At 42.2% G+C, this 24,828-nt stretch overlaps 2 protein-coding genes across 2 annotated transcripts; both read left to right on the forward strand.

Annotated features, from left to right (window-relative positions):
* Positions 1-97: 97 nt before the first annotated feature.
* On the forward strand, positions 98-11,790 carry denr (density-regulated protein). The gene is made up of 8 exons (NM_001006813.1): positions 98-108; positions 2,058-2,178; positions 4,212-4,231; positions 5,551-5,635; positions 6,474-6,557; positions 7,815-7,931; positions 10,805-10,944; positions 11,526-11,790. The coding sequence occupies exons 2-8, from the start codon at positions 2,067-2,069 to the stop codon at positions 11,568-11,570; spliced, it is 603 nt and encodes a 200-aa protein (NP_001006814.1). The 5' UTR covers positions 98-108; positions 2,058-2,066; the 3' UTR covers positions 11,571-11,790.
* An 8,913-nt stretch (positions 11,791-20,703) lies between these two features.
* On the forward strand, positions 20,704-24,297 carry hcar2 (hydroxycarboxylic acid receptor 2). Its single transcript, XM_004910517.4, has one exon. It carries the CDS (start codon positions 21,091-21,093, stop codon positions 22,078-22,080), a length of 990 nt encoding a protein of 329 aa, XP_004910574.2. The 5' UTR covers positions 20,704-21,090; the 3' UTR covers positions 22,081-24,297.
* The last annotated feature ends 531 nt before the right edge of the window (positions 24,298-24,828 follow it).

Below are 24,828 nucleotides of genomic sequence, written 5' to 3' on the forward strand. Positions count from 1 at the left end.
CATGTTGTAGCACATGACGAATCAGAGCCAATCAATGTCGAGCCTACCCTAAAGCGAGGCTTGGAGGAGGATCTCTTTTTCCCTGCTTCTCAATTTGGCATTACTGAGGTAGGAAAAACATAGTGGGTGATTTTGCTTATTAACGCTTAATGTCCGTTATATTTCATGTGCTTAGTTGCCGAAATGTAGCCTGGCGAACCCGCGAACTGTGATTCTAATGTAGCATGGTTATGGGGATCGTAAGGTTCGGCAGGCTTAGTCAGGGATTGAGTAGTTAGTGCAGCATGAGACACCACGGGCTAATCACACAGCTGCATGATCCTTTACACTGGCTTAAATATGGCTTGTCTCATAATGATTTTTACCTCTTTGAACATGGACCGCGAGCGTCTAGGGGCCAAAGTGGCTAAAATACTTTATTGCAGAGATGCCACTGCCAGCTGAACTAAACACTGTAAGCCCAAATGCACTGGGTTATTAGTATCCTTGTAATTTTTATACTATGCCCTAGGCATGATTCAGTGTGGCCTGATCATATTGGTGATGTGTGTGTGTACTTCGGTGATATGACAGTTACAGTGAACATATTAGAACTTCCTTCTTCTGAGGGTGAAAACACACTGAGCTACTAGCAGCAGCTACTTTTTCATGGCTACTAATCTCCAGAAAATACCCTGCCATAGACAATACTGAGAATTGCCTCTGCTAAAATACATGTAGAGACAATTATCAGTAAATGATCAGCAATGTCTATTTTAGTAGCCATGGCAAGTACTAGTAGCTTCGTGTGTCTTCACCCTGAAGCCTTGTCTTTTGTATGTGTGATTTATCTGTCATTTCTCAGTAGTACAAAACAAATCCAAGGGACATGTCAAAGTTCTTCCTCTATAAAAGCAATTTAATAACAGGGGCAGGGCCCATAGTGATTGTTTTTATTGGCATAAAAGAAGATATATATATAGATATATAAAAATGTCTTGAGCACATTAAAAAGTCACTTCTAGAAATGCAATTAAGTCCAGGGTGCATGGGGCAGTTCTTGTAATGAAATGCATCTGGCGAGACATCTGGTATGGTGATGACCAGAAGCTTTCCACCAGTCAGAGCTTGTTATCTGCTGTGTAACCTGTGCCATTAAGCCCTCAGTTACAATAGTTACTCCTGTTGCTACACAGCAGATTTGTTTATATAAAATATATAATAATGTTTATGAAGCAAACAAACATTTAGGGCTAAGACACACAGAGCTACTTAGTAGCAGCTACATGTCACAGATACTAAATGCCAGAAAATACCCTGCCATAGACAACACTGAGAATTGCCTCTGTTAAAACAGACATAGACACAATTATCAGTAAATGATCAGCATTGTCTATTTTTGTAACCCCAACAAGTAGCTTCAAGTGTCTTTGGCCTTACAATACATTATATTTTAACTTTGATACATTTTCATTTTTTGGTGTTACTGTTCCTTTAAAGTGACTATACCCTATTCCTTATGTTTGGAAAAGTAAAAATCAGCAGAAAAACAACAGCAGCAACCATTTCCTTTACCTTTATTGCCATTACAGTGGTTTCTAAAAATTGTATAGTGCTAAACCATGGGAAGAGTGCCTATTTCATCTCCATCATACTTTTGGAAGACAAGCTTGAAGTGCTGTTTATATACGATTCTAGATATTTCTATCACTATCATTGAGCCCTGTTTTGATATCAAGAAGGGACTTGAAGAATGTTAACCACAAGATTTAGGACTACATTTTACAGAATTCATTTCTCTATTGCCATCCCCTGAAACAAATAGCAGAGTGTCAGAAAAACTCGCTAAAAACTTAAATACTAATTCGAAGAAAAAAATATACTAAAACAAAATATAGGCAACCTGCAAAGAGCTATGTATGGTGTGAAAATGTTCACGTGTTTAGGTATATCCTTCTCAAGTCATTTTTTCTCACATTAATTTGGTTTTCTTATTAAGCAATGCTGTGTTTGCTAAGCTTTTCATTTAAAATGAATGTAGTGAATATTTACCATATCTGCTTTTGTTTTCACCTCAGGTCTAACAGATGGCCAGTATAGCTATTGAGAATGCAGAGCCAGTACCATCAGACTGCAAAGGAGATTTAAAAATCTCCAAATTTGATGGAGATTTACCACTTAAAGTTCTTTACTGCGGAGGCAAGTGCATTTTGCTGTACAGTACTGCTATAAATAATATAGGGTTTCAATAAATGCTTTTATTAGACAGTTTTATAAAAGAGGCCAGAATGCCTATATCTTATTAAAAAATGCATTGGCCCAGGGTCCTTTGTGCATGGAATATCAGGGTGGTGAAAAAGGTGCAACTTTACACTACTAGCCAATGCTCAGAGTCAGTTCATTATTTTAATAGAAGAGGTGCAACTGTTATATGTAGTGTAAATTATACTTTGAAACTATGGGAGATAAATTCTACAGTAACTCAAAAACAATACAAATAGAGGCAAATATTATTTATGTGGGCATAAACCATCTATTAGAGTTTGTAACATATATTTTTGTCTTCTGCATCTGTGTGTTTGTATCCTCAGTGAGCTCATTCTGTGTCCTGGTGCTGTTGGATCCATTTTTCAGTGAGGATCCTATCTGTTCTATTTTGCACCAGGCTGCACTATTATGTTCTCAGCACGGACAAAACATCTTATTGATATTGCTGAACACATTAGAACTGATCTGTCCACATCAAATGCTTTATGTTTCCATTCCTATTATGCCAATTTGGCATGATGTTATGGATCTCATGTCAGATTACAATGTAAACATGCAACAGGAAACTAGTGTTTAAAGAGCAAGGAAAGGCTTCTACTAAAGCCCTTAATATATTGTAGAGCCCCCTTGCCTGTAGCAGATCGCCAACTTTTTTTTAAAAAATAATCCTCCCTTGTCCCAAAATGAGCCTTCAAACTTCCCCCTCTTTGCGCTCTGTGGTGGCCACCATGTTGGATTTTTCCCCCGGCTCCCCCAGCATCGTCCCTGCACAACCAAAAAACACCCCCGCGACCTAACACCCCCAGCGCCACACTCTCAAACCCCCCGCTCCCCACAGCGCTCGCCTGTTCGCTTTGTGCTTCTGATCACTCCTCATTCTGTGTCCTCTGGGTAGGGGAGGGGGGAGCGCGCCTGCTTGTCACACTCAAAACAGCAATGCGCATGCGCTGCCTAAAGTGTTCCGGTCACACAGTCAGTGCAGGAGCGATGCATTATGGGAATCATACACAAGCAGTTTTGCTTTATATTCTGCTGTGTGTGCCTGTAGCCAGGCCAATGCAGTGGCTCCAGGTGCAGGCACAGCCAAAAGCTTTTTGAGCATAGAGCCGGAATCTCAGCCTCCATTTATCCACAGGCCAAGAATCTGACCCATGTAGCATTAGTCTAACATTTCCAGCCATTAAAGGAAAAGGAAAGGCTAGTAAAGAGTTAATCTCAAGCTGCAGGCATATCTTCAGTTGTCTCAATGGTGCCCTTAAGTCTCCCCATATTTCACCTGTTCAGAAGATCTGAAGCCAAACAGGAAGAAAAAACGCTGAGCTGGGTAAAGAAAGTTCCCATAATGCCTTACTCCTGCACAGACATGCAGACTAAAGTGTACATGCTCAGTTAGACTGAGTCAGCTTGCTGCTGATTGGCTCAGATCCACATTCCTAAGGGGGGGGAGTGAGTTCTTAGCATTCTTGAGGGAGGGGGTGCAGGAAAGAGCAGAGAACAGAAAGCTGCGTGTCTCTGGCAGAGGAATTACAGACACAACTAATCTTTTTTTCAGAGAGCTCAGTGCAGCGTTTCTGTGAGTGCTTATGGCTGTATTTACATAGACCTTTCTGATAAAGCTTACCTTTCCTTCTCCTTTAATGACAATTGACAATGGGAAGATTTTTGCCTTGCAACATTTTACTCACTTATTTCACGCATCATCAAAATGCCACATGTCTTCTCTTCTTAAAAATTCATCAGTTCATGTTTTTATCATGAATTGTCTCACAAACAACAGGGCTAAAGCCTAAAAGTGACCCTGCTTTGAGTAAAATAAAGCAGCTGATGTATTCCAATGCACTATTGGCCTAAACCATGTTTCATGATTTGCAACTTAGAATTTTACTAGTAGCAATGTATTAATAAATAAATCTCTTCTGTGTGTACTCGATATTAAATAACTACTCTTGCTTTTTCCTTTACAGTGTGTTCTCTGCCAACAGAGGTAAGACATTTTAAATAGTTTTATTTAAATAGTTTGTTGTTGAAAAAACTTTTGCCTAATAAAAGAAAGCTTAATTCTAAGCAACTATACTATTCAATATACATTCATTACATATTTATAATGTTTTTTAGTTATTTGTATATATAATTGCTATTAAAAGCAGAGTCTGCCTGTCCTTTCTATTCTTTGCCCTGGGGGTTCTGGCAATTGAAACAATGTAACACAAGGCAGCAGACTGACAGCCCTGACTTGCTGGAGGAGCCTGGCACTTGCAACATTGTTTAAAAAGAAACAACAAGGAGTTCAGCAAATGCTGCTTTCTATAGCAATTACATTTACAAATAACTTTTAATGCACTGGAAAGTTGCTTAAAATCATGTTTTCTTTTATTAGGCAAAAAAAAAATATGGGGGGTTGACATGTCCTTTAAGTGTCAGATGAATGTGCCTCCTTAAATCTTTGTGTGCCTAAGAGCATGTTAAGCAGATGGGGCAGGGCTTTACAGTTATCAGATGCTAGTTGGAAACAGATGAATAGATCACTTGGAGTAGCTTCAGTCTCACTGTTTAGCTTTAGTAATAAAAACCATACATCTATAGATTTTTTTTTCATGATTAAAACTAAGGCAGCTTGTAGATCCCAGGGAGCCATTAACTGCCCTAATGCAATTACTCTGGACTTAATTAATTGCCAAATTAATTGAGATAAATCAATACTTCAGGATTTCATATTCTGCCATGTCATAATATGAAATATTTGGAGACCTTAGGGAATACAGCATCTTCTCTACATCACTCCATTAAGGCTACACCACGTGGCCCTTACCCAGACAGACCGCTGCCCCAGATGTGGAGCAAGATTTGCTAATTTCTTCACATGATCTGGTTTTGTCCCCATATTTCTATATTCTGGGAAGCAGTGATTATCTTCCTCTCAGCTAACCTATCATTTCCTACTGTAATTGTACCTGCAACCTGTTTGCTAGGAGTATAATTTCGCAAAACAACTCCCGACTGTATTTTAGGTTATGGAAATTTTAAGGTCATTCCTTTGTATAAACTTACATATGAGATTAGAGGTGCACTTACTAAATTTGATAAAGTTTGGGGTCCCTGCTGTGCCCTGGAAGGCACCAAAAGAGACACACCTTAACCCCTAAGCTGGAACTTCCCCCCAACTGGTCATCTTGAGCATAAGTCCTGTTCTTTGAGCTAATGTTGAAAAGAGGTATAAAATATCCATATAATTACCCTTTACCTTAAATATAGAACATTCCTGGTTCTTGACAGTTATGTTTTTGTTTTCTTTCTGTTTTGCAGTATTGTGAGTACATGCCTGATGTTGCAAAGTGTAGACAATGGCTTGAAAAGAATTTTCCAGACGAATTTTCAAAGCTTACATTAGGTAATGTCTCTATCTGCATGCCTATAGTTTACTTATAATAATAGTGCCATTGGTGTAGTATGGTTGTATATTTTTATTTATATAGCACTATTTATGTATGCAGCGCTGTATAGCAGAGTGAAGAACCTTCAATAATTCTATACCTAACCAATTCGTATTAGGCTAATCTCACGTGTTGGTGGCAGATAAATACAAGTGCCATCCTTGTGGGTATAAACAGGTATGAATGGGATGCATATGTCACTGGAACATGGCCACGGGCTTGGCATTAGGCAGAACCAGAGCTGGTTTCTCTTGAGCAGCATATGACAATATCCTTAGGCTGTTCAAGTTTGTCTGCTTCCCCACTGTTGCCATACGTTGGCCCATTCTGGCTTCTCATAATGGGTTTTTAAACCCCCCAAAAAACACCTTTTAAGAAGTGAACATGTAAATCTAGAACTTGATGATTATCCAAATAGTTCATAACAGTTGTTTGTTAGATCTCACAAAAGCCTGCTTTGATCCACTGTATTGTCGGCTTTATATGAATTATTATTACTGTTAACATTATTATTAGTATTATTAACCCATATTTATAAAATGCCTTCATATTCTACAGGGCTTTAAAATAAATGGTTGTATACACTTAACATACAAGAAAACATACAAAACAACTAATAACCAATACAAGAGGTAAAGAGGGCTCTGCCCAAAAGAGCTTGTGGAACATATATCCCCCATATGGCACAATGGAGAATCCATAAATGATAATTGACCCTCCAAGATTTTGTTGAGAAAATTTGTGGGTTTCGTTGAAAGTGTTTTATTGTTCACTAATATTACCATTTTTCCCTAGGAATTTCTCCAAAACAAGAAACTGGTACTGTTGAAGGCCAAGCAACTTCTGGTGAAGAAGAAGAGAAAAAGAAGCAAAAAAGAGGTTTGGGAATCTTGGCATTCTCTGTGTCTTCCATTGTCTTAAAGGAACAGTAACACTAAAAAATAAAAATGTTTTAAAATAATTAAAATATAATGTACTGTCTCCCTGCACTGGTAAAAGTTGTGTGTTTGCTTTAGAAAGACTACTGTAGTTAATAGAAATAGCTGTTGTGTAGCCATGGGGGCAGCCATTTAAATTGAAAAAAGGAGAAAAGGCACAGGTTACATAAGAAGATAACCGATAAACTGTGTAGAATACAATGGAAATCTATGCTACTTATCTGTTATCTGCTTAGTAACCTGTGCCTTTTCTCCTTTTTTCAATTTAAATGGCTGCCCCCATGGCTAAACAGCAGGGTATTTATATAAACTGTAGTAGTGTTTACGAAGCAAACACACAACTTTTACCAGTGCAGAGCAATAGTATATAATATATTAATTATTTTTATACACTTTCATTTTTTGGTGTTACTGTTCCTTTAAAAGCGGTGATTATAAAAGCCATTATAATCCCTGTATCACTGCTGGTGCATAAGTGCATACTCAAGTATGCTGCACTTTATGTCCATGCAATTGTTATCCTTTATATAGTGACAATATATTGCACAGCCATTTACTGAGATTAAACATCATTACATTTCACTCCCTTTACCTAGTTTACTTCCACTCTACCTCAGCACTTGTGAATGTCTGTTTCAAACTCAGGGAATCATTTTGAAAGCAAGAGGTACCAACTTTAGCCCTATAAAGAAATTAAGTTAAGGAAAAACATTGTCAGAAAATGTTGGGGTTGCAGAATTTCCCATATGAATAACAGCAGCACTGATCCCTGAAACCTGGCTGCTATTTACTTTAGCCCCCCCCCCCCCCTTCCTTTTACAAATGTAGCCAAGGGATTGCTATCACCTGCACATTGAACCACATGTGGATGTGGTAGCAGGTTTTCGATGATCTTCAAATGTTTTTGAGGAAATATTCCCCTGGTCAGTGCCAAGAAGGACAGCAAATCTTTGGTGTTGCAGTCAGGAAGAAAATGAAATCTTGGAGTTATCATGTATGCCATGCTATAGTGTTTCTTGGAGGAAGGATCAATCATTTTTCCTGTTGTAATGAAATTACAGTATTCTATTGTGAGAGGCTGGAAAGGAAAACCAGATAAAAATTAAAATGTACTGTTTGCCAGGAAATGTCAGCAGATATGTATGATTTGCTGCTTTGATTGCCAAAACTTTACTGTGTGTATATTTTCATTCTATTGGTGGCCGAGGTCAAATTAAACAGAAGAAAAAGACTGTACCTCAAAAGGTTACAATAGCAAAAATTCCGAGAGCCAAAAAGAAATATGTCACAAGGGTCTGCGGCCTTGCCACATTTGGTAAGTACATTTGGCACTGTCTGTCTGTATGTATGTCTGTATGTTTGTCTGTCTGCCACCTCATTCACACTTGGTTCTGATAATTGGTAACTGTCCATTGTGCCAGAATCTAATCATAGAAACGGATGATTTAGAGACACCAAGTGAATAATGAGAAAGTGGATATTTTCTGTTACATACTGAACTTCAAATTATTGTTTAATAGAACTAGAATTGTTGTCTAAATAGGGATTTTCTCTCTCATTAATAATTAATAAAGTACATCTGTGTTTTTAACTTTCAGGATTACCCTGACATGATTTGAAAAGTGATCCACAAATGATGATTCTGTGTTGTTGCTTCTTTGCCATAAAAATCTGGGCAAATTAAAAAGCCTCATATGCCATTAGCTCCAGACATCACAGAGTTAATTATTTTCAGAAATTTAAAGTGCTAATAGAACCTGCACTCCGATTGGGGGGAAACAATAGTTTTGTTTTATTTTTTTAATTTGTTCCCTGAGGGCCATGTTTAGGGGTGCACATAATGTCCCCTTAACCTTAGTGCCACAACATGTCCATGTGCAACAGGAGCTCTCTCCCGGCACAGGTGGCCTAGTGCTTGTGTGAGGGGGCATTTTTTATAAAGAAAACCATTGTTTCCCCTATTAGCCTACATCTCTGATGGGGGAAACATTTTTGGGGTGGCAGGTGCCCGTTAAGCTGAGAAGTTGTATGTGCTCCTTATAATATCATCCCAGCAATGCTTGGCCTCATGTTATATACAGGTAGGATCCATTATCCAGAATGCTTGGGACCTGGGGTTTTCCAGATAAAGGGTCTTACTGTAATCTGGATGACCATACTTGTCTACTAAAAAATCATTTTAAACATTAAATAGATCCAACAGGATTGTTTTGCCTCCTATAAGGATTCATTATATCTTAGTTGGAATCAAGTACAAGCTACTGTTCTATTATTACAGAGACAAAATCATTTTAAAAAAATGTGAAGTATTTGATTAAAATGGAGTCTAAGGTAGATTGCCTTTCTGTACTTTTGAGCTTTCTGGATAACAGGATTCCATAAGAGATCACAAATTCACATGTAATTCTTAATTTATCCCCCGGGTGTTAAATATACAGTGGCTTGCAAAAGTATTCGGCCCCCTTGAACTTTTCCACATTTTGTCACATTACAGCCACAAACATGAATCAATTTTATTGGAATTCCACGTGAAAGACCAATACAAAGTGGTGTACACGTGAGAAGTGGAAGGAAAATCATACATGATTCCAAACATTTTTTACAAATAAATAACTGCAAAGTGGGGTCTGCGTAATTATTCAGCCCCCTGAGTCAATACTTTGTTGAACCACCTTTTGCTGCAATTACAGCTGCCAGTCTTTTAGGGTATGTCTCTACCAGCTTTGCACATCTACAGACTGAAATCCTTGCCCATTCTTCTTTGCAAAACAGCTCCAGCTCAGTCAGATTAGATGGATAGTGTTTGTGAACAGCAGTTTTCAGATCTTGCCACAGATTCTCCATTGGATTTAGATCTGGACTGTGACTGGGCCCATTCTAACACATGGATATGTTTTGTTTTAAACCATTCCATTGTTGCCCTGGCTTTATGTTTAGGGTCGTTGTCCTGCTGGAAGGTGAACCTCCGCCCCAGTCTCAAGTCTTTTGCAGACTCCAAGAGGTTTTCTTCCAAGATTGCCCTGTATTTGGCTCCATCCATCTTCCCATCAACTCTGAGCAGCTTCCCTGTCCCTGCTGAAGAGAAGCACCCCCAGAGCATGATGCTGCCCCCCCATATGTGACAGTGGGGATGGTGTGTTCAGAGTGATGTGCAGTGTTAGTTTTCCGCCACACATAGCGTTTTGCATTTTGGCCAAAAAGTTCCATTTTGGTCTCATCTGGCCAGAGCACCTTCTTCCACATGTTTGCTGTGTCCCCCACATGGCTTGTGGCAAACTGCAAACGGGACTTATGGTTTTCTGTTAACAATGGCTTTCTTCTTGCCACTCTTCCATAAAGGCCAACTTTGTGCAGTGCACGACTAATAGTTGTCCTATGGACAGATTCCCCCACCTGAGCTGTAAATCTCTGCAGCTCGTCCAGAGTCACCATGGGCCTCTTGGCTGCATTTCTGATCAGCGCTCTCCTTGTTCGGCCTGTGAGTTTAGGTGGATGGCCTTGTCTTGGTAGGTTTACAGTTGTGCCATACTCCTTCCATTTCTGAATGATCGGTGGAACAGTGCTCCGTGGGATGTTGAAGGCTTTGGAAATCTTTTTGTAGCCTAAGCCTGCTTTAAATTTCTCAATAACTTTATCCCTGACCTGTCTGGTATGTTCTTTGGACTTCATGGTGTTGTTGCTCCCAATATTCTCTTAGACAACCTCTGAGGCCGTCACAGAGCAGCTGTATTTGTACTGACATTAGATTACACACAGGTGCACTCTATTTAGTCATTAGCACTCATCAGGCAATGTCTATGGGCAACTGACTGCACTCAGACCAAAGGGGGCTGAATAATTACGCACACCCAACTTAGCAGTTATTTATTTGTAAAAAATGTTTGGAATCATGTATGATTATCGTTCCACTTCTCACGTGTACACCACTTTGTATTGGTCTTTCAAGTGGAATTCCAATAAAATTGATTCATGTTTGTGGCTGTAATTTGACAAAATGTGGAAAAGTTCAAGGGGGCCAAATACTTTTGCAAGCCACTGTATATATATATTTATATAAATGTATACCCACGCACATATACACCTCTTTTTAATGAAGAATTGTGCAAGGACAGTTTTATTCTGTTGCACTGAATCCATTGTAATTTGTTCATAAATGTGAATAACCTGATTTGTTGTTTTTGTCTCCAGAAATTGAACTTAAGGATGCACAAAGATTTTTTGCCCAGAAATTTTCCTGCGGAGCTTCAGTAACAGGGGAAGATGAAATCATCATTCAGGGGGACTTTACAGATGATATTATTGATGTAATTCAAGAAAAATGGCCAGAGGTAAAAATAAAAAGAGAGAAAACCCCTTTATTTTGAATCTTTTGCTTTAGAATTCTGCATCATATATTTTTGCAAATATTAATACAACCCAGTGTTCCCTCTAAATGTACTTTTGTGCTTACAATATTTCCTTTCCCATTTCCCTTGTAAGACCATTGGACATATCAGAGCAGGATTTTTTCTTTAGTAAAATTAGAAAGTTTTTTTTTTTTTAAAGGTTCTGTGTATGAGAGTGTACTCTGGGGTCCATTTCTCTGTAATGCAGTTTTACCAGAGTATCTCCGTACAATAATCCACAATTTGTATCTGTACTGCTAAACATTATAATAATAATGTAGTTATTCCTCCAGTAATGATTTTTAGTGGCATTGTTAGTCTTTTAGAAGGCTTAAACAGCATCATATGTGTTATGTTACATATTGTATATCAAAAGTGAGCATTAGATGTCAGTATTACACTGTGTATGTGTATAAAGATATATACGATTCATTGACACAATGAATTCACAGACAATTCACTCACACGCTGTGTAGCTGAAACATGATTTAAAGAGTACATTCTTGCTTATTTCTTCTTGGCAGGTTGATGATGACAGCATTGAAGATCTGGGTGAAGTGAAAAAATGAATTTGACATTGTGCCTGTATATCACAACCCAATGTAACAGTCATTGCAGCCAAAGCAAGGAGGAACTTTTGTGTTCAATTCAGTCAGACAGTGCAGCCTTATCCTTTGCACCTGCAGATCTCTATAGATTGCCATTTGTTTTTATTTCCAACTGCTCAACTGGATATAACATTTTCTCCTGCATTACCTGTTTAGAATAATAAAATAATTTTGATCATTCCATGATTGTCTTTTTTAATCTCATGACACCCAGGGGGCACTTTTCAACACTCTCTAGTATCTGATGACGTCAAAGCTTATCTAAAAACCATTATGCTGGCTAACTGCATATAGTTTTTGTTAGAAGACAGCAGTATATTGTTACGGTGAGAAGCATTGGGTGCAAACACCTCTGGTACATTTTATGCAGTGAAAGGCAGTGCTTACAGGTTTCACAGTCACATATATTGAAAGACACTGGGTACAGGCTCCCCAAATACAGTGGGTGCTGGCTCCCCAAGTACATTTTATACAGTCAAAGGCACTGAGTACAGTCACCCAGCAGATTATGCTTTAAAGGGCTGTGGGTTCTGGCACCCCCAAGTGCATGATATACAGAGACAGACAGCGGAAAAAGGCATTCCAAGTGCATAGAGGCAAGTGAGCAGAGTAAACTCAAGCACATTGTACCTTGTGAGGCCGTGAATATTGGCATCCCAGGCAAGAAGATACCTACTGACACCCTGTGACCCATGATGTTATCACTTTAAAAAGGCAAGTAATTTAAATGCAGGCCTAGAATCCACCCCAACACTGGAAAAATCTGATTGTTCTGCACTTGGAGCCATTGTGTCAGCCTGGGTGCAGGCACAGTAAGTGGATGTGATACTGCATAGGCAAGCAATTTTGTACCAACTTCTGCCTAGTCTGCCTGCACCTGGGCCAATGCAATGGCTTTGTGTGCAGGCACAACTATCAGATTTTTCAAGCGTAGGCAGATTCTCGTCCTGCATTTATCTGGTCAGGTATACCCAACTTCTTTGGCATATGCAAATCAGGGATTTCCCTCCTACATATGGGAAACTTTTTTTTACAAATAGTTAAAAATCCTACATACTGTATATACATTAGCTGCTGTATGGGGGGAACCAAAAGTTAACAAACTAAGACGACACTGTGGTAGGCAATAAGTTGATGCCCTGAGACAAAATTCCTCTGGCTTTTATGATAACTTTGCTGCTTGTATTCAGCACAAGAACTCTTAAATATATTTTATAAGCAAGCTGACAGCTATCCGTTAATCAGATAATCTTCCACCATGGCACTTCGTCAAATGAAACTTTAAAGCCTAGGCTTTTTAGCATATATGTGTACTTATCAATAAATACCACAATGAATTTACTTTATACTTGAGCATTAATTCAACTTTATTGGAACTCCTGATTGCCTGTCTATCTCTATAGAATCTGATTAAAAACACTCTGTAGCACTTAGCTTAGTTTAGCTTTAGCAGGGCAAAATTTCTCATGTTCTCAGAGCCTTTCATCTGTGTGGCACCATTGTATTGGAGGAAAGCTGATGTAATTCCAATATTTAAAAAGAGATTACTAAGCCTGGCGAATAGACAGCTGCTTTACATCTGTTGTAGGGAAATTATGTGAAGGTTTGCTAAGACTAGAAAGGGAAGTTTGAGAACAAACTTCATGTTGAGTTGAAAAACGTGAAGTCACTGAATGAAATCTGATCTATTGTTGGCTCCGACCACTTTTTCTAACCTTGGACCACAGTTATATAGTAAAAACCACTGTGCAAAGTTTGGGGACCCTGGCTTTAATAGTGTCTGAATGGCAGCAATTTCCCCACTGAAAGTCAATGAGTGACATCTGATTGGCGGTTGGTGGCTCCGCCCCCTTTTTCTAACCTAGAACTGCAATTACCCAGTGACTAACTCTGCAAAGTTTAGAGACCCTAGGATTAATAGTTTAAGAACAGCAGCAGTTTAAATTTAAACCAATAAAAGTCAATAGGTAAATTGTGATTGGTGGTTGGTGGGGGCTTTTTCTAACCTTGAGTCAAAGTCACCCAGTGACAAACAGTGGGCACCCTGGCATACATAGTGTGAGAATGGCAGCATTTTAAATTTAAACTAACAAAATTCAATGGATGAAATCTGATTGGCTGTTAGTGGCCCAACCCACTTTTACTATTTTTGAACTGCAGTCCCCCAGTGACCAACTTTGTAAAGTCTGGGGACTCAGGCATAAAAATTGTGAGACTATCGCCAAGCGAGCGGATCTTCCCCCGATATCCCCACCTACGGGTGGGCGATATCGGGGAGCATTTAGGTTAAAAAAAAAATAATCTGATCGTTTGGCCCTGGGGCCAAACGATCGGATTATGTGGGCGGCAATGGGGCAGTCGGATCGGGGACCGCATCAACGAGCCGATGCGGTCCCCGATCCGACCAGATTTTCTAACCTGGCCGATCGAGATCTGGCCAATTTCAGGCCAGATCTCGGTCGGCCAGGCCGCTCTGCTCTCCCCATACACGGGCCGATTAGCTGCCGAATCGGTCCAAGGGACCGATATCGGCAGCTATAGTCGGCCCGTGTATGGCCACCTTAACAGCGTTTTACACTTCACCATTGAAAGTAAATAGGTGAAATGTGATTGGCTGTTGGTGGCTCAACCCACTTTTTCTAACTCTGAACCGCAGTTACAAGGTGACTAGCGCTGCAAAGTTTGAGGACCTTAGTATTAATATTATTTAAAGAATGGCAGCAGTTAAAATTTAAACATATGAAGTCTACAGATGAAATCTGACTGGCTGTTGTTGGCCCCGCCCACTTTTATAAACTTGGGACATAGTCACCCAGTGACAAACTGTGCAAAGTTTGGGGACCCTGACATTAAACATGTGAGAATGGCAAGAGTTAAAATTTCCCCACTGAAAACAATGAAAGAAATGTGATTGGCTTTTGGTGGCCCCGTCCACTTTTTCTAACCTTTAGTACGTACTCACCCAGTGACTGACCAACTGTGAAAAGTTTGGGGACCCTGGTGTTAATACTGTGAGAATGGCAGCAGGTTGGATTTCCCCATTGAAAATCAATAAGTAAAATCTGATTGGCTGTTAGTGGCTCCGTCCACTTTTTCTAACCTTGAACTGCAGTTACCTGGTGCCTAACTGCAATGTTTGGGGACCCCGGCGTTATTACTGTGAGAATGGCAGCAGGTTGGATTTCCGCCAGGTCAATAGGTAAAATCTCATTGGCTGTTCACAGTTTTGCCCACTTTTGGGCATCCAACAATCATCATATTTTCATTCAGGCTGACCCCATGACTGTGTGATTCAAGTTTGGGGGGGGTGCAGCCTCAAAGCTGTAAGTGTGGCAGCAGTTTCAATTTCCCCATTAAAGTCAATGGGTGAAATTTGATTGGCTGTTGTTGGCCCCTCCCACTTTGGGTCCTCCAACAAATGTCACTGTTTCATTTGGGGTGATCCCATTATTATGTTATTCAAGTTTGGGGGGTGTAGCTTCAAAGCTGTAAGCGTGGCAGCAGTTTGAAAATCTTCCCTGTCAAAGTCAATGGGAAAATTGGGGTGTTCAGAGCGGCGCCACAAAAAGACGGGGGTGGGATCACTTAGAAAAGCACAAGCAACCTGCTCCGCTATAGAGCGAAGATGTGTGGGGAGTTAGGGTGTTGTACCCCTAAAACTGTAGGAGGAGTAGCGTTTAGAAAATGGGGGGCGCTAAGAAGAAGAAGAGGAAGAAGAAAAAGCTGAAGTTGAAGAACAGTAGGTCGGGGTTTTTCAGCCCAACACAATAATGCTCTGCAGAATGGGGGTGTTGGCGTAGTTTCATGGACAGATACAATCAAACAAATCGACTTGCTTTTGATGATGTAGGCAGTAGGAAACTGTGCAGGCAGGTTGCAGTAGATAAGATCTATTTTGATTTTGGGAAAGCTTTTCATACAGTATTGCAGCGCTGCCTATACTAATGTCTGTTAGTTTTAAGTTACAAATCCTACATTTATACACATTAGCTACTGTATAGGGGAGGTACAAAATGGTGAGAATAAAAAACTGTGGACACTGTGGAAGGACAATAGGGCAAGGTGCCAGACAATATTTAGCTGTAGAGCACAGGAACTCTTAAATATATTATTGTACGGTAGCTTGGATTACTAATAATAGAACTGGGTCTGACATCATTAACTACCAATGTCCCTATAAAAACTTCTAACCATACCTTATTATCACATGGCGTGTCTATGGAGCCCTCAGATGGGCCTACCTGACCTATATCTGGCTGAAATTGTACAGACGTTGAACAGACAGGTATAAAAATCCAATTGGGGCAAAGGGGATACATTTATGCGGTCCTTGCCCCGATGGCCTCCTTCCAGTCAATGTAATTCAATTGTTGGGCCCGAAGGCCATACAATCAGATCAATATGATATCGGCCACCTCAGGGAGGGCATATCGGGGAAAGATCTGCTCATCTGGCAACCTTGCCAAACAAGCATATCTTTCTGTTTGTGGCTTCCTTTAGAGAGCACCGAAGTGCATTCTGCACTAATAGCCAGACTGTGTATTAGAGATGTCATGTTAGAACTGGAATACATGAGAATGAGAGTGTGTGTGATATTTGGAAAGAGGATAGAACTCACACATTAACACTGCCCTCTGCATACTGACAGAGGGATGGACAATCAGAAGAGGAGAGGAGTGGGGAGGAGGTATAAGCATACACTATGCCAGTGCTGTCCAACTGGCGGCCCGTGACCCCCCTCTGTGTGGCCCCCCACCTGTCTGGCTGCTTTGATGGATTACCTGTGTGTAAGCTTTAAATGGTACCAGTACTGTGATTAACTGCCCCCCTGCATGGTTCTCACCTCAGATTCAGGCTGTAATCCCCCTGTATTGTTTAAACATGTAATCCCCTGTAACTGTTCACACTGGGGTGGGGACTGGGTTGTGCAGGGCCCTGCAGGTGCCCCCGCCGGCCGTGTCCCCTGATGGCCTCCCCTGAGTGTGCGAAAGTTTAACACGCCAGGGGAGGAACGGCCAGGAAGGGGGAGCACCTGCAAGGGTTGGGTCTCGGCCGCTAGGGCCCAATGGGATTTGTCCCAGTGTTCCAGCAGCCCAGTCTGACCCTGCAAATTGGTCTAAGGCAGTGCTGTCCAACTTCTGTTGTACCGAGGGCCGGAATTTTTCTGACCTACGTGGTGGAGGGCCGATAATGGAAGCCAGTTTTGACCACTCCCCTTTTTGAAACCGCACCCACTTGAAACCACACCCATGTTATCACATGACCATACCCATATTAATGGTTGTAGTACAGCAAAAACCTGCCATACTCTGCCTGCCCTACCCTGCCTTTGTGTGTGCCATACTCTGCCTTCCCTACCCTGCCTGTGTGTGCCCTACCCTGCCTGCCCTACCCTGCCTGCGTGCAGCACTTTCACTGTGTGTGCCAGTCTTGGCTGGTTTGTGCCAAACTTGGCCTGTGTGTGCCATACTCTGCCTGTGTGTGCCATACTCTGCCTTCCCTACCCTGCCTGTGTGTGCCATACTCTGCCTGCCCTACCCTGCCTGCGTGCCACACTTTCACTGTGTGTGCCATTCTTGGCTGGTTTGTGCCAAACTTGGCCTGTGTGTGCCATACTCTGCCTGTGTGTGCCATACTCTGCCTTCCCTACCCTGCCTGTGTGTGCCATACTCTGCTTGCCCTATGCTGCCTGTGTGTATGGCACACACAGGCAGCCTACAGTGACACAATGCTGGCACTGCTCCTACAGTCTGCACAATAACTATATATTAAAAAACTTTTTAATTGCAGTACCACCTCAGTATATGTTCTTTTTGTAGTGTGCGCAGGGTTTATTTGTGGGTTTCTACTGCTCCTGAGGTGTGAACAGGGGAACAATGGGAGTGATTACAGCCTGAGCCTGAGGTGTGAACACTGCAGGGGGTAAACAATGCAGAGATTAAAAGGTGTGAACAACACAGGGGATTACATGTTTAAACAATACAGCCTGATTACAGCCTGAATCTGAGGTGAGAACCATGCAAGGGGGTAGTTAATCTCAGTACTGATACCATTTAAAGCTTACACAAGAGTAAGCCATCAAAGCAGGCAGACAGGTGGGGGGCCACACCCGCGGGCCGCCAGTTGGACAGCACTGGTCTAAGGCATATATGTCAAACACAAGGCCTGGGGGCCAAATCCGGCCCACTTGGCTGTTTTATGTGGCCCTTGGTGAGTGTGTCTGACCATCCAGCCTGATCAATTTCCATTTTCCTCACATAGTAACTAAGACTAAGAGGTATATTTATCATGCTATGTAAAAAGTGGAGTGAAGCATTACCAGTAATGTTGCCCAAGGCATCCAATCAGTAATCAGATTTCAACAGTAGCAAAGCATCTATTGGCTGCTATGAGCAACATCACCGGTAATGTCTTACTCCACTTTTTACACATTGTGATAAATATACCCCTTAGTATCTTAAGTATATTAATAAAAAATTTGGCCAGCGACTTAGCCTGTGTTTTAGATTTCGGCCCCCTTATGTGATTGAGTTTGACACCCCTGGTCTAAGGGGCCGATATCGACAGCTAGAATCAGCCAGTGTATGGCCACCTTAAGCCCTGTGAGTGTGGTATCTCGCTTTAAAGGAGAAAGAAAGGTAAAAACTAAGTAAGCTTTATCAGAAAGGTCTATGTAAATACAGCCATAAGCACTCAGAAAAATGCTGCACTGACTTCTCTGAAAAAAGATTTATTGTGTCTGTAACTCATGTGCCAGAGACACGCAGCTCTCTGCTCTCCCCTCTCCTGCTCCCCCCTCCCTCAAGAATGCTAAGAACTCACTCCCCCCCTTAGGAATGTGGATCTGAGCCAATCAGCAGGAAGCTAACTTAGTCTAACTAACTAAGCATGTACATCGGTCTGGGTCTCAGTGCAGGAGTGAGGCATTATGGGAACTTTCTTTACCCAGCTCAGCATTTTTTCTTCCTGTTTGGCTTCTGATCATCTGAGCAGGTGAAATATGGGGAGACTTAAGGGCACTATTGAGACAACTGAAGGTATGCCTGCATCACTTTACCCAAATACTAAATCCTCCACAAAAGATTTGGCTGAAAACCAAATCAGACTCCTAAGGTGCATTCATTAAAATTTGAGGGAATTTTAAAAATGATCCCAGAGCAATAGAGTCACAGGAACTTCATGTTCAGCCAATCCAACCCTGTAGATGTATAACTGCTCTAGAAAGTTGTTACCTGATGAGATATAGTCCTCCCTAGTATGCATTAGGCACAGAGCCCTACTGATGTGGGTTATTATTTATCAACGTGGAATCTCACCTTATGGCCAGATTACCCAAATCTCCCTGCAAGCACCACACTAGCAATGATATACAGTGGTGTGAAAAACTATTTGCCCCCTTCCTGATTTCTTATTCTTTTGCATGTTTGTCACACAAAATGTTTCTGATCATCATACACATTTAACTATTAGTCAAAGATAACACAAGTAAACACAAAATGCAGTTTTTAAATGAGGGTTTTTATTATTTAGGGAGAAAAAAAATCCAAACCTACATGGCCCTGTGTGAAAAAGTAATTGCCCCCTGAACCTAATAACTGGTTGGGCCACCCTTAGCAGCAATAACTGCAATCAAGCGTTTGCGATAACTTGCAACGAGTCTTTTACAGCGCTCTGGAGGAGTTTTGGCCCACTCATCTTTGCAGAATTGTTGTAATTCAGCTTTATTTGAGGGTTTTCTAGCATGAACCGCCTTTTTAAGGTCATGCCACAACATCTCAATAGGATTCAGGTCAGGACTTTGACTAGGCCACTCCAAAGTCTTCATTTTGTTTTTCTTCAGCCATTCAGAGGTGGATTTGCTGGTGTGTTTTGGGTAATTGTCCTGCTGCAGCACCCAAGATCGCTTCAGCTTGAGTTGACGAACAGATGGCCGGACATTCTCCTTCAGGATTTTTTGGTAGACAGTAGAATTCATGGTTCCATCTATCACAGCAAGCCTTCCAGGTCCTGAAGCAGCAAAACAACCCCAGACCATCACACTACCACCACCATATTTTACTGTTGGTATGATGTTCTTTTTCTGAAATGCTGTGTTACTTTTACGCCAGATGTAACGGGACACGCACCTTCCAAAAAGTTCAACTTTTGTCTCGTCGGTCCACAAGGTATTTTCCCAAAAGTCTTGGCAATCATTGAGATGTTTTTTAGCAAAATTGAGACGAGCCATAATGTTCTTTTTGCTTAAAAGTGGTTTGCGCCTTGGAAATCTGCCATGCAGGCCGTTTTTGCCCAGTCTCTTTCTTATTGTGGAGTTGTGAACACTGACCTTAATTGAGGCAAGTGAGGCCTGCAGTTATTTAGATGTTGTCCTGGGGTCTTTTGTGGCCTCTCGGATGAGTTGTCTCTGCGCTCTTGGGGTAATTTTGGTCGGCCGGCCACTCCTGGGAAGGTTCACCATTGTTCCATGTTTTTGCCATTTGTGGATAATGGCTCTCACTGTGGTTCGCTGGAGTCCCAAAGCTTTAGAAATGGCTTTATAACCTTTACCAGACTGATAGATCTCAATTACTTTTGTTCTCATTTGTTCCTGAATTTCTTTGGATCTTGGCATGATGTCTAGCTTTTGAGGTGCTTTTGGTCTACTTCTCTGTGTCAGGTAGCTCCTATTTAAGTGATTTCTTGATTGGCACAGGTGTGGCAGTAATCAGGCCTGGGGGTGACTACAGAAACTGAACTCAGGTGTGATAAACCACAGTTAAGTTATTTTTTAACAAGGGGGGCAATCACTTTTTCACACAGGGCCATGTAGATTTGGAGTTTTTTTTCTCCCTTAATAACGTAAACCTTCATTTAAAAACTGCATTTTGTGTTCAGTTATGTTATCTTTGACTAATAGTTAATGGTTTTTGATGAGCAGAAACATTTAAGTGTGACAAACATGCAAAAGAATAAGAAATCAGGAAGGGGGCAAATAGTTTTTCACACCACTGTAATCTATGACAGACTGTTGTGTATTTTAGTTGTGCCAGGGTGGTGCCAGTCTCTGTTCCCTTACATAAAGTGCCTTTGTGTCCCTCAGTGGTACTGTATGGTGTCAGTATGAGGGACACGGAGTCCCATTGCGCCGCTGCTGCTCTGAGAGTGGGATGAGGCCCCCCAGCTATCGGTCGGGTTAGAGGCCATAGGGACAGCCGGTATTTAGCAGCGACTCGTCTCCAGGGCTAAAAGCCAAGGTACCACTAAGTTCCCAATAATGAATGGAGAGCTTCCAGGCGCTGACTGCCCCCAAGGGATTAGTGGCCCAATGCTTTGGGGACTGGCAGGGGGCAATGTAGCTGGAGGGTGCCAGGCTTGCAGAGGCCAGACGAGGAGGTAGGGTGCTAGTGATGAGAATGCGTGGGTCTCACATGTGGTTACACCCTGGTTTCCTTCTTCCAGGCTGGACCCGAGCGAGTGAGCGCAGAGCGGCTGCACACTGACCATGACCAATACGACTTGCTGCAACTTTGAGGTGCGCTTTCTCTCCTACCTGCTGCCCCCGGTGCTTATACTGGTGTTCGTGCTGGGCTCGCTCTTTAATGGCCTCTCTCTCTGGATTTTCTGCTTTCACAACAAGTCCTGGAAGGCAAGTACCGTGTGGCTCTTCAATTTGGCACTGGCCGACTTTCTGCTGATGGTGTGCCTGCCCTTCCGCACGGACTATTACCTGCGGCACAAGCACTGGCAGTACGGGGACATACCCTGCCGCCTGGTGCTCTTCGTGCTCTCCATGAGCCGCAGCGGCAGCATCTTCTTCCTCACTCTGGTGGCCACTGACCGATACTTCAGGGTAGTCCACCCGCACCACAGAATCAACTCCGTGTCTACAATGTGCGCAGCTGGAATCGCCTGTGTGGTGTGGCTTATCACCATAGCCGGCAGCGTCTTCATTCTGACCAAGCGCAGGGAGTTCAGTGGGGGCAGTGAGGGCTTGCTGGCGTGTGAGAGTTTCGCCATATGCCTGGACTACTCGGAAAAGCAGCACGACTATATCTACCTGGTGCAATTCTTCGTGCCGCTGGCCACTGTCGCTTTCTGCTCTTGCAGAGTTATCCTGCGGCTCCGACAGCGCAACCTGGACCGGCATGCGAAGATCAAGCGAGCGGTACAGTGCATGGTACTGGTCGGGATGGCTTTTTGCTTCTGTTTCCTTCCCAGCGTCTCCACCAGGATCGAGATGTTGCGACTGCTGGACTCTCCTCAGTGGCAGGACTGCAACATCTACCGGGGCGCCGACACCGCGTTCTACATCTCCATCTGCCTGACTTACATGAACAGTATGTGCAACCCGCTGCTCTATTACTTCTCCAGCCCCTCATTCCAGGCTTTCTACCTCAAGATCGCCAAGTGCCCTAACCAGGCGGCTTCCGAATCTGAAACCAACGATCAAGTCGCCAACACATACCAGACTAATGAGCAGCTGCAGCAGTGACCATGCACACCAGGCTTACTTTCTAACCCCTGCTACTAAAGAGCTCTGTGTGAGCCCACATCCACCCATTCACTCTATGTTTTTGCAGATAAGTGCAACTTGGGGGGTTCTTCGGGGTAACAACAGAAGGAGCAGACCTTGTCACCTCTGGGGGTCCAGTAAGGAAATTAATCTATTCTTTACAAAGTTTTTTTTTTGGGGGGGGGGGCAAAAATGATTTCTTTGGGGTCCTTGTACCTTTTAGTTACACCACTGCTTCATACATAGATCCCAGATTCCCCTGCCCATGTATCTTTCAGCCTCACACAGACCCAATACAAAATATTGATCTATGGCAAATACAGGAGCCCCTCTAGCATTGGCACGAATATGCAGATTGCCGGCCTAGGCTATATAGTGTGGGGAGGTGAGCAATAGGGCCACTGCTTTTAGCACCCCTGGTGGGTAAATTAGACTAATCCTTATTATTAAACAATAAAGCTGGCCATACACCTAAAGGTCATTGGCTAGGTCACCAAACAAATGGACCTTGCTGCCATGTGCAGGGTCAGACTGGACCAGAAAGGCACCAGGAAAAAACCTGCTGCCTCCCCCAGGCATGCACCCTGGTCTGCAAATGTGCAGCACTTCTCCCCACCTCTGTGGCCACAAGTGTGTACATGGTGTGAGGGTGTTAGCATTGGAATAGGACCTCACGACTGGGGTGGGGGCCCCCAGGTGGCAGCCCTGGTGGGCCTCTGGCACTCCAGTCCAACACTAGCCATACTGCAACTTCAGGTTGGGTGATATAGGGCTGATTTGAGCAAATGCCTAGTTTTTACTCAAATATTAGTCAAGCAGGCCCATTGGCTTGTCCCATACTGTACATGGGCCATTAAGCTGCTGTCTCAATTTGGAAGGACCAAGCCAACAAATTTTACTGGTCTCTGTATAGCCAACTTCTGACTAATGGAATAAAATGCCTTGCTTCATTCTGTTACTGCACTTGAGCACTTTTCCAGTTATCTATGTTTATTCCCACCAAGTCACCAAAATATCCATCAGCTGCCCTTGTTCAGCAGGGATCTCAGGCTGGCCCTTCTCTGCTGCTGCCTGAAGCAGTTTTCCAAAGTCGCCCGAAGGTTCCTTATTAGCTTTGAGATGGAAATTGACAGATACGTGCCAGGCATTGTGGGTGAAACAATGCATTGCAGATATCAAAATGACAAAAAAACAAACCTGTTATATCACCTAAAAACACTTGAGTGGATAGAATGATATCAGTTTTAGAGGTAATTGCCTCCATGAGTAAAGCTGGGCATACATGCACTGATATTATCGTACAAGACCTATTCGGTATGTGTATGGCAGATCGACAAGACGACCGATATCTCAAAATCTTCGGGAATCAGTCATCTCATCGATCGGCTGGACAAAAAATCTGAATTTAGGGCTGAATCTTCAGGTGGAGGTAGAATCCCTATTGTTTCTACCTCCATATCCGACTATTCACCCTGAACATCAATGGAGGGAACAAACAATCTTTCCTGCAACCATAGGTCACAGGAAAGATAGTAATTGGTACGTGTATGGCCACCTGTAGCCGAGGAAGGCAACCAAAATGTTGGAATGAACAGGATTTCATCAATTCAATGAACTGAACCTTTTTTGGTAAGTCCCACTGAGTACTTCTGCATGAGAATTTAATAATCAGCCCTGTAGCTTTAGCTTCTGTGATAGCCTAACCTGATTTTTAGCTTCATAATTGTGGACACCCCCTATGCTTAGCTTCTCAGCAGCTGCTCAGAGCACACTGGGCATGTGCAATGTCAATTACACTCAATACATGGCCTAACATGAACCACAGTGGGGGTCGGACTGGACATGTTGATAAATATAGGGACCTGGATCGTTACTTTTTTAGGGCTGCTGAGCCTCTGTGCTTGTATAATAGGTTCAGTATATAAAATACAGCCATATTCATGTTCAGGCTTTAGTTTTCCTTTTGGGTTTCTACAGAATTTATATGTAATAGACACAGCTGCAATTCCCAGCAGTAAGTAGCATTTTAGTAATATATCTACTATTCCATGGATGGTTTTTATCATGATACCACAGGACTAATGGGCATTATTATATGTGTAGGTTTGTCATTAGCTTTCCATTTTAAAGGGGAAGTACACTTTTATATGATATTTTAGCAATATATAGGTGGATTAAACCTAAACTGCTTTGAAATTGGCTTTGTTTATTTATTTATTTATTTATTTATTTATTTATTTTTAATTGCATTTCTGTCCTGTCTCTTTCCAAACATACATTTACCATGCATTCTGGTTGCCCAAGCCAGTAACCCCTAGCAGCTGTTAGACTGATACTCGTCAGACCAACCTGTTACTGCTGTTATATAGCTTATCTTCCAGGTTCAATGATGATAGTGTTTATGTTAAACTGCCAAGCAAAAATGTTAAATACTGCTAAAAAAAAAGTTAAAAATATCTGATTCTGGCCATACACAGGAATATGTACTATGTTTACCCCCACTTCTATATGGGCAGAACTAGAGGTAGGCAGCAGAGGTAGGTGCTTAGGATGCAGCCATTGGGGGTGCCAGGCACATACCTCTTCTGCTTACCCCTACTCCGGGCTCTTGCTCCCCCACCATCCGCACATTACTGTTACCTGTTTTGGTTGGGGGTGGGCCAAGGATAAAGGGACCCACCCTAGTCCTAGCAAAAGGTGGGCCTAAAGATGGGCCTTTCGGCCAGG

This window comes from Xenopus tropicalis, chromosome 1 (assembly GCF_000004195.4).
Source record: "Xenopus tropicalis strain Nigerian chromosome 1, UCB_Xtro_10.0, whole genome shotgun sequence".
Taxonomy (NCBI): domain Eukaryota; kingdom Metazoa; phylum Chordata; class Amphibia; order Anura; family Pipidae; genus Xenopus; species Xenopus tropicalis.

What these genes read in the sequence shown, in the direction of transcription:
- denr (NM_001006813.1), top strand. Translation starts at nt 2,067, where the DNA reads ATGGCCAGTATAGCTATTGAGAATGCAGAGCCAGTACCATCAGACTGC. An exon ending in TAAAGTTCTTTACTGCGGAG is followed by an intron (nt 2,179 to 4,211) that starts GCAAGTGCATTT and finishes TTTCCTTTACAG; the next exon opens with TGTGTTCTCTGCCAACAGAG. An exon ending in GAAAAAGAAGCAAAAAAGAG is followed by an intron (nt 6,558 to 7,814) that starts GTTTGGGAATCT and finishes TTCATTCTATTG; the next exon opens with GTGGCCGAGGTCAAATTAAA.
- hcar2 (XM_004910517.4), top strand. Translation starts at nt 21,091, where the DNA reads ATGACCAATACGACTTGCTGCAACTTTGAGGTGCGCTTTCTCTCCTAC.